The sequence below is a fragment of the Nothoprocta perdicaria genome, unplaced genomic scaffold (genome assembly GCF_003342845.1).
Source record: "Nothoprocta perdicaria isolate Ctin4 unplaced genomic scaffold, notPer1 scaffold_244, whole genome shotgun sequence".
Lineage (NCBI taxonomy): Eukaryota > Metazoa > Chordata > Aves > Tinamiformes > Tinamidae > Nothoprocta > Nothoprocta perdicaria.
Window position 1 is genome coordinate 201,398 of NW_020455471.1, and position 9,127 is coordinate 210,524.

The following is a 9,127-nucleotide window of genomic DNA, read 5'->3' on the forward strand; positions in this document are numbered from 1 at the left end:
CATCAGCCGGGCCGAGCGGTGGGAGCGAAAGTCTCTCCTGGGCTACGCCTGAGCACCAGAAACGTGGTGGAGACGAGCACAGCGCAGGGGTGCCGGGGCTCCAGCACATGGGTGGTCTGCGGCCATCCCTGTCACCAAGCCACCCGCCCCTATTGATTTGGAACTTGCCCCGTTCACTCCAACCTTGGCACCGCAGCTTGCCCCTTATCAGCACCGATAAACCCCGCTGCAGCCTCCTGTCCTGCTGCCAGCCCTGCAGTGTCTCTCCAAAAGGCACCGCGGAGACAGGTTTTTTTCCTTCCTGCGATTCTGCCTGCTGGACCTCTTGCTTCGGTCGGGTTTTGCCGCTATGGTCTGAATCGAGGACACCCCTTTTCTCCTTTTGTTTGGAGCAGAGACAATTCTGCACGTGTACTGGCTCTCTTTTAGCCACTCCTTGGTGCCTGGCCCTTGCCGGGTGTCTCAGGAAAGGAAGGATGCGGCGCCAGCTACAGACGCTTTTCCAGAGGAAGTTTAAAATTGGCCTCCTCATTCTCTTGGTCTTGGCCTTCCTGATCCACCTGGTAATGGATTTGGCTCTCCCTTCTGCTCGCAGGCCCTGCAGCTGTGCTCAAAATCCAGCCAAGGCTGTGGGTGTCCCAGCCGGCAGCCCGCGGGTGGCTGGTCCCCAAAAGCTGAGCCTGCGGATCCTTCAGGATTTCAGCGGCAGCAACGGCTCCTTGGAGAAAAGCTCTCACGCGCAGGGAGCGGGGCCTCAAGCGAAGGATGGAGACTGGGAGATCCACCAGAAACACGGAGACGCGAATCCCGTGGGGAGCAAGGGATCCAAACTGGCTGCTCTCTTCGAGCATCCTCTTTATAAGGTCCYGATTCCAGAGGTCACAGATGGAGACAAGCTGTTTGTTGTCAACCCCATGGAGAAGTTCAGCCTGCGAAGCAGTGGGAGTGATGAATGGTGAGGAACTAGTCCACCCCTTGTATTCTTCCAGGGATATGTGACAGGATCTGGGGAGGAAAAGTGGCAGGAATYAAGCGAGCCATTTCCTTGCATAGCTCAGCAACTCATCCTGGACTGACCCTAGTAGTTGACTGATCTGTTCTTGGGCCCCAAGTCCTATTTTAGCCCTGAGTTTCCAGGCTGCTATCTTGGAATCCTGCAGAGGAGCCCATTTGTCCATGTAGCACAAGACAAAGTGAAATGACAGGCTTCAATTATTCATTATATTATATATGGTGTCTTTCAGGCCATCTCCTCCTCTCCTACCCAAACACAAAGGCTATATTTAATCACCTTCTCTAYGGGAAGCTCTCCTCTCCAGATTTCTAATGGCTCTTATCTTTCCTAACCACCTCATGTTGGATAAGCAACCCCCAAAATGTAGGTTACCTCTAATCAGGAGATGGTTTCTGTCCTGCATTTCACAGGATGCTTCCTGACCTCTTTAGGCTTTGCCCTGTGGTGATCTAACCGTTACTGGGCACCTATTTTTATCACTGTACTACTAACCTCTAACAAGGAGGGAAGATGTTATAAGAGTTATTGTTGATAATGAGTAGCAGCTTCCTTAAGGAAAGTGCACCTTCAAAACGTGGTACATGCTAAAAATGAGAAAGATTAAAAAAAAAATAAATAAGAGTCACTTTCTACAAACAGACATTTGCTCTGTCTCAGAGGACCACCTTGCCTGAAAATTATTGTGGGAGCTGAGTCTGTTCTGTTGAAATTGGGGCATAATTTGCATTCTYGCAGAGACAGGTGAGGTTTGGGTTACATGTGCCCTGGGCTGCCCTGTGTGTTGGCAATGCCACAGGCACAGAGGGAGCTGCACACCCCRTTGCAGCTTCTGGGAAGCCCCTCTGAATGCAAGGAAAAATGCACATTTGCAGGAGACACCGGGAAGGAGACAGCAATAGCTTGAACTCAYGTCCACAGAAAAAGCAGGGGTGTTTAGTATTGGATAAATCCATCAAAGATGAACTGGATGTTGAGGGGCTGAGCTCAGGTTGATGTAGAGAAATAGGTAGGACTCCCCCTACCCATTTTTAATGTCATTTCATGAATATCTGTTCCTGTCAAGCAAGGGTGAGCTCTGGGACACCAGCCCCTTAGGGAGGTGCAACTAAACTAGTTGGGAAAGCGGTGAGAGCGAGCAGCCTTCCTGGGGGAATGTGAGGGAAGCCTTGGTGGCAGTTCCCCATCCCGCAGTGCGTCTCCAGACCRCTGGCACGGCTCCATAGCCATCAATGGGCTCTGCCCAGAAGCACCGTGTGCCACCGGGAGCACCTCAGAGAAGGCAGGGCTCAGGGCTGAGGGGGTTTCGCCATGGTTGAGGGCTGGTGCTGAGTTTCTCCAGGCCTTTCCTTACCCTCCTTGACAAGGGGCTGGATCCCTGGGAAGGGCCTGAGGATGCTGGGCATGTCCTGTCCTGACTAAACCCTGTCATTCTTGTTGGGAATGGTGGTGGCTGTTGGGCTGCAGGGTCAGCAACAGTAAAGCCGAGATGGTCCTTCCGACAGGGAAGACGGCCTACGACACCTATCCCACCTGGCTCAAATTCCATGTTGGCATCAACCGCTATGAGCTGTATCCTCGCCAGGACCCCCTGATGCCTGCTCTGCTCAAGGACCTGGCCACCCTGAAGATCGTCAGTTCGGGTACCACTTCCCACCCCATGCTGCTTTCCCTCCGTGCCGCTCACTCACCTACCTCTTTTCCCCCCTGATCTCTGTGTCCTCCTTTTCAGTCCAGAAGTCTGGCGGGACACAGCTCAAGCTCATCATGACATTCCCAAATTATGGGCAGGCCCTCTTCAAGCCCATGAAGTGAGTAGAGCCAAACCAGGAACGGTGGGACTGGGCCAGGGATAACTTCCAGATCCAGCCCCTGTACCCTCTCCCCTGGATGTCCCTCTGAAATCCCTCGTTATTTGGCGAGGGGCAGCAGCAGGAGCCCACAGAGAAGAGAGGGGTTGCAGGGGAGCCCCCATTGCGTTGTGCTCTGTCCTGCTGCAGACCCCCAAATTGGGGCAAGCGAGATCCTGCCTTCCCTCGTAGCGCTTGAGGCAGCCTGGGTGCTGCTCGTGATGGGGTAGTGACCTCCAGTGGTGGAAAGAAGAAGACGGTCCCTGAGGACCACTTCCCTGCCCTGAGCCAGGCCTTGCGCTGAGGGCCTGCAGGGCACCCAAACACAGTGCTGRGGGCTCTGCACCTCCCCGTTCCTCCCTGCACATCGGGGAGGTGACGCTGCCCTGCGAGGGTCACAGCGCTGCGCCTGCATGGGCTCTGCCTTSGGGACACACAGGGATGAGGCCATCGCCGCATCGCTGGTGGCCTGGGGGCAAAGCCAAGGTGGGAGCAGGCCGAGAGGTCTGCACTGAGTAGATGACCCAGCTCTTGGCCATCGCTCCTCATCCTTCCCTCCCCTTTCAGGCAGACCCGGGACCAGGAGACCCCCGTTGACTTCTTCTACTTCTCRGACTTTGAGCGGCACAATGCAGAGATTGCAGCATTCCACCTGGACAGGTGGGTCCCAAGCAGGGGTCATGGCTGCGATGTGAAGCACTGTTCATGTGGGCATGAGCCTCGGGTCAACTCTATTCCACTCCTGACCTGAAACACAGTGTTCCCCATTATTCCTCATGGGATAAAGTTTGTCTGTCCCTACAGTACTGACCTTCACAGGAGTTTTGGAGTGACTGCGCTAGATCTGGTCAGAAAGCTGGCCCCCATTCAAAGACAACTAGTCCAAATTGTCTATCTCTAATGAATGCAATCTCACCAGAGTCTGTAGTCTCCTGGGAAGGCTGCAAACATGCATCTAATTTTGCCATCCCATGACAGCAAAGAGATGTCCCATGACATCCTCACCATATTGTCAGTTGTGAAGGACACCTGTATTTCTCAAGGTGTTTAGCATTGGGTGTGAAAAATAGACTCAGCCTTCAAGAAATTGTTCTAAGCTCTGCATTTTGTTGTGTCTTTTGTGTGGCTTTCTTTATACAAAGGATTCTGGATTTCCGGAGAATTCCGCCAGTTTCTGGCCGTTTGGTGAATATAACACAGGAGATTCGTGACATCACGACTGACAAGAAACTGGCCAAGACTTTCTTCATCTCCCCAGGTGAACAGGGAATGTCCCCAGAGTTCGTGTCTCGCCTGCTCCCATCCTTCCCCATGCTGCCCGTGATTAATTACCAATGCAGGGCACATCCAGAGCCAGACGCTTCCGAACTGCTTTTTGTGGTCATCTGGCAAACTATCCCTTTGGCAACTGCGTCTTGGCAGCCGTCACCTGCCAAGCGCTCCAGCTCCCACAAGGTCTCCTGCTTCCTCCTCCTCCTCCTCCTCAAGGCGGTTTTCACAGTTACATGTGAAATGCACGTAGCCTGCCCAGTGCATGTAGCCTGGTGGCTCCAGGGTGTCTCCCTAGCCAGAGATTTTGGGTGCCCCAGCACAAATAGCATCCTTACTTTGCCCTCGCCATTCCTACAGCAAAAGGCCACCTTGACCTGCCTGCACAATGACAGCAGACTCAACCCCCTTCTAGCCCTCTCCTGTAGCTTCCTCATGCACGTCCTGAGGTTGCCAAAAAGGGTGGCACAAAAGAGCTGCTCCTTGGCATCCTTGGCTCTTCCCCACGCCCCGTCTCCTCCTCGCAGCTGGCAACGTCTGCTTCTATGGCGAGTGCTCCTACTACTGCTCCACGGAGCACGCCTTGTGCGGCAARCCGGACCAGCTGGAGGGCTCCATGGCAGCCTTGCTGCCGGACAAGACTCTGGCCAAACGTCGCTTGTGGCGCAGCCCCTGGAGACGCTCCTACCACAAGAGCAAGAAGGCCGAGTGAGTGGCTCTGCAATGGGAGCACGTTGGGGGTGCCTGAGGGGCAACCACCAAGCAGGGGTGGGCTGCTGTGACCACCCCTGCACCACAGGAGCACTGTGGGGTGGGCAGAGTGACCAGCTGGGGAGAGGTGCGTGCTGGAGAGCAGTGCCYGGGGGCATTGCCCCTTCCTGGGGTGAGAGGAGGCTGCCCACGTCTCCCTGTGGCTGCTCTCATGTCCTCATTGCCTTGTCTTGGCCTCTGCTCACAGGTGGGAGCTGAACCCCAACTACTGTGATCAGGTGAAAGAGACGCCTCCATACAACAGCGGCCATCGCCTTCTTGATCTTATTGACATGGCCGTGCTTGACTTTCTTATGGGTGAGTCCTGGTGTCCTTCTACCCTGGCTTGGCCCTCAGTGCTGTCCTTGACATGTCGGTGCGTGGGACCCCTGGTGCCAATAGGCTCAGATCATCTACTCTAGAGATCATCTAGTCCAACCCATCTGCTCAAGCAGGGTCACCTAGAGCACTCTGTCCACACAGCTTTTGAACACCTCCAGGGATGGAGACTCCACATCAACAAACTCTCTGGAAAACCTGTCCCAGTTCTCAGTCATCCTCACAGTAAAAGAAAAGTTTTTCGTATGTTCAGGTAGAATTTCCTGTGTTTCAGTCTGTGTCTCTTGCCTTTGATCCTACCACTGGCCACCACTGAGAAGAATCTGGCTCCATTCTCTTCCCTTCAGATACTTATATACATTGACAAGATCTCTCCTCAGTTTTCTAGAGATTTAACAGTCCCAGCTCTCTCAGCCTTTTCTCATACGAGAGATGCTCCTGTCTATTAATCATCTTCATAGCCTTTCACTGGACTTGCTCCAGTAGCTCCGTATCTYTTCCATTCCTGTTGGCCAAACCACGGCTCATCTGTATGTTGCTGGAGAGATCCCTAGCAAAAACTGCAGGCATGTGACATGCCTCAAGCTCCCAGACACAGAGCCTTGGGAGACCAGRCACTGCTAGCCCTGATGCTCCCTGAGCATCTGGTGGAGCTCCCTGCCATGCTCAAGCACTGGACTGGGGCTGATCCTTCCTGCAGGCGCTGTGCAGCTGGCCTGAGGAAGTGTCACAGCGACAAGAGGCTTTGGGGACCTGGTAAACACTGTTCTTTCCATCCTGCTCTCGTCCCTCACCTCTCCTGTTCCTGAACGTCCACACCGTTCACAGTGCCCCATGCCCATGGGAGCCTGGCACCACTGCTGCTTGCCTGCTGACCCTGAGCTTTTCCGCCCAGTTATGTAACTTGGAGAGTTTCCCTTCTTGCGTCACCGATGCAAACAACGCGGCCGATTGCTGCTGGTGCCTTTGCCATTATTTCTGCTCCATTTATGGCAATTGTCCTTTAATGGCCTTCCCACTGCCAAGGTTAATGCAGTGAGAATGGCTGGACGCCTTCAAGGATCTTCTCCAAGTCCCCCATGCAGCCAGACCAACAGACGYGCACCCTGGACGTGTCCTCAATGCTCTGTCCTCACCTCGATTTTCATTCTGTCACCCATCGGCCTTTSTTTTTGCCCAGATTGCTGTCTGGGCAAGTGCAGATTGAAGATTGCAACCTGGGTTCCTTACAGCCTATCTAATGCCAAAGCCTGGGCTCGCTTTGGGGAGACAGCAGCAAGTAAACGTGCACTTCTGCCCCCAGGAGCCCCCAGCACCTTCTCTCCCTTGATAGCCCTGCTACAAGCCCCCCCTCCTTCCCCGTGCAGCTCTTTGGCCCTGGGGTTGAGGCTTGTTCCCTGAAGCAGATGGCTGAGTGTTGATTCTCCAGCTCCCGAGGGCTCGGCAGCAGATGATGGATGCCTCTCTAACATGCTTTCCCTGGGAGAAAGCAGAAAGCGTGGGCAAGGTTTCTGAAAGAGATCAGTGCTCGGCTGCCCCTTTGGAGACACCCTAAGGGGACCCAGCCCTTGTTCCCTGAGGAGCCACAGCACAATCTGCTGTCACAGCACTTGCAGCTCTCAGCCTGTGTCTTGCACCAGCAGCTCCTTCTCTTTCCCCACTTCTCATCTGGGGCAGCAGAATGAGGGAGGTGACTCCCTGCTTCTCACCCCCGTCACGGCTTGGTGTGGCCCGTGCACAGCCCCTGCAGCAGGGGCAGCTGCGCTGCTGCCCGGACCAAGGCCAGAGCTGGGCCAAGAGCATGAAGGGCTGGGCAAGCTGAGATGTGCAGGGTTTACTTTTTAGGCCTTCACTCTGCAGCCTAGGAAGGCCGTGCTCTCTTCATATTTTCTACCTACATTGGGTTCTCCGGCRGCTAGCAGAACTGGAGGCAAACTTTCCTAGCAAGCATGCAAATCCTTTCCCAATGAGCCCTGYGGAGCTGCAGCCATCCTGTCAAATGTCCTTTCCCCAGAAAAAAAACATTTTCAAATGCCGTTGTTCGCTTTCATGAGACTGCACTTGGCAGTGTCTTGAGGTAACTTCTCACAGGTGCCTCAGCATCAAGTCCTCCTTACATCTTTCCTCTAACCTTCGCCATAACCCTTGAGACAATTAAGSGAATGCCCAGGCACGCTGCCATGGCCAGATGTGAGTTAGGTTCCTGTGTGTGGCCAGGCACTGATCATGGGATTTGCTTCAGCCTCGTGCACTGGCTTCATTCAGGCCTTCCAGCTCATTTACTGGTAAATCGCAGCTTTTCCAGACCCAGACACGAAGCAATCGCCTCCTCAGAACTGCTGAGCAGCTGCAAGCTCCAGGGTGGCCATTGTTAGATCAAGGGGAAAAAAGGGCCTTAATGCCGGCTTAATTGCCTGCTCTTTGGGCAGGTTTATACGGCAGATGTGTGCTGCAGTACACCAGGTCCATCGGGCATGTGGAGCAGCCACATCTGACACGGCTCAGTTGCAGAACCTCCTCACATGGACGTTTTTCCTGCATAGACAATAAAACTGCTCTAAAAGTSCCGCTTACTTTGGGGTAACAAAACAGGCAAGCTGCTGATGCTGAACGGGTTACCAGGTTTGTCGCTCTGGGTAGCTCGTTGTTGGCAGCTGGTTTTAGAGCTGAGGACATTCCCAGCCAGATCGGTGTTGCTACAACAGCATTTTAGTGTTTCAAGGCCTCTGGCTGAGCAGCGGGATGTCAGGGTGATGAGCCCAGCTGCGGGTGTCTGATGCAGCAGAGATGACAACTCCATTAGATGGCACAAACTCGTGGCTGCTGAGAGCATCAGAGGAGGAAGGGGCCACCTTTTTGCACCCTCAGAAATGGTGCTGTTGGTGCCTGCCAGGACAAACAGGTCCACAGCAAGGAAGGAGGTGGGTGGGGACCTATTTGTCCTGGCAGACACCACCTTGTCCCACAGCAGGACGAGGACACACATGGTTGGAGAGGGACAAGAAGTTCAGTGTATGGGAAGAGACAAACATCTGCGGGAGGGCTGCAGGGCTGAGCCTGGAGGGAGGGAGCAGGAGGTCAGCTCGGAGCAAGGGTCAGTCCTGAGGTGTGAGAAACCTGCCCGTGCTGGCCCTTGGCGAGGAAGGAGACCTGCAGGGCTCAGGCCGTGACAACAGGCTGCTCTGCACCCGTGTGCCCGTCCCAGAGCGTAGGCCTTGCATGGGGCCACGTGTGCACCCCAGGGTGCTCTCGGTGCCTGTCCCCTTCCTGGAGTTGGGCAGGGTGCTCTGGTGCCTTTGCCGGTGCATGTGGCCCCGCTGCCTTTGCCCTCTCCCTACGGCCACCTCCTGTCCCCGCTGCAGGCAACATGGACCGGCACCACTACGAGACCTTCGAGAAGTTTGGCAACGACACCTTCCTGCTGCACCTGGACAATGGCCGAGGGTAAAGCCGGCGGGCCCCATGGGGACCCCACGGGGAGGACAAAGCCGGGCCGGGGGGCGGCTGCGGGTCTCGAGCTGCAAGGACAAGCCCTGCGCGTGGCTGCGGGGCCAGGTCCCTGCAGGCGCCGATGCCCGCGGGCGCGTTTCTCTCCCGCAGCTTTGGCACCCACTCGCACGATGAGATGTCCATCCTGGCCCCGCTCCAGCAGTGCTGCAGGTAGGAGCCTCCCGGGCCGCGCGCGGGCCGGGAAAGGCCGCCCCTCCGCCCGGCCGAGGCGCCTCCTCGCCTCTCCTCGCCTTCACCAGGATGAAGAAGTCGACCTACCTGCGCCTGCGGCTGCTGGCCACGGAGCCRTACCGGCTGAGCGACGTGCTGCGCGAGGCGCTGGCCGCCGACCGCCTGGCGCCCGTGCTCGCCGAGCCCCACCTGCGCGCGCTCGACCGGCGCCTCGCCGCCGTGCTGG

At 55.7% G+C, this 9,127-nt stretch overlaps 1 protein-coding gene across 1 annotated transcript in view; it reads left to right on the forward strand.

The window, feature by feature from the left end:
* Positions 1–476: 476 nt before the first annotated feature.
* Positions 477–9,127, forward strand: part of LOC112947733 (extracellular serine/threonine protein kinase FAM20C-like) — a 9,394-nt gene continuing 743 nt past the window's right edge. The window contains exons 1-10 of the mRNA XM_026039871.1: positions 477–955; positions 2,480–2,655; positions 2,745–2,823; positions 3,430–3,522; positions 4,005–4,120; positions 4,659–4,839; positions 5,090–5,199; positions 8,583–8,664; positions 8,821–8,880; positions 8,970–9,122. Coding sequence (XP_025895656.1) covers positions 477–955; positions 2,480–2,655; positions 2,745–2,823; positions 3,430–3,522; positions 4,005–4,120; positions 4,659–4,839; positions 5,090–5,199; positions 8,583–8,664; positions 8,821–8,880; positions 8,970–9,122 — 1,529 coding nt within the window. The remainder of the gene's footprint in view (positions 956–2,479; positions 2,656–2,744; positions 2,824–3,429; positions 3,523–4,004; positions 4,121–4,658; positions 4,840–5,089; positions 5,200–8,582; positions 8,665–8,820; positions 8,881–8,969; positions 9,123–9,127) is intronic.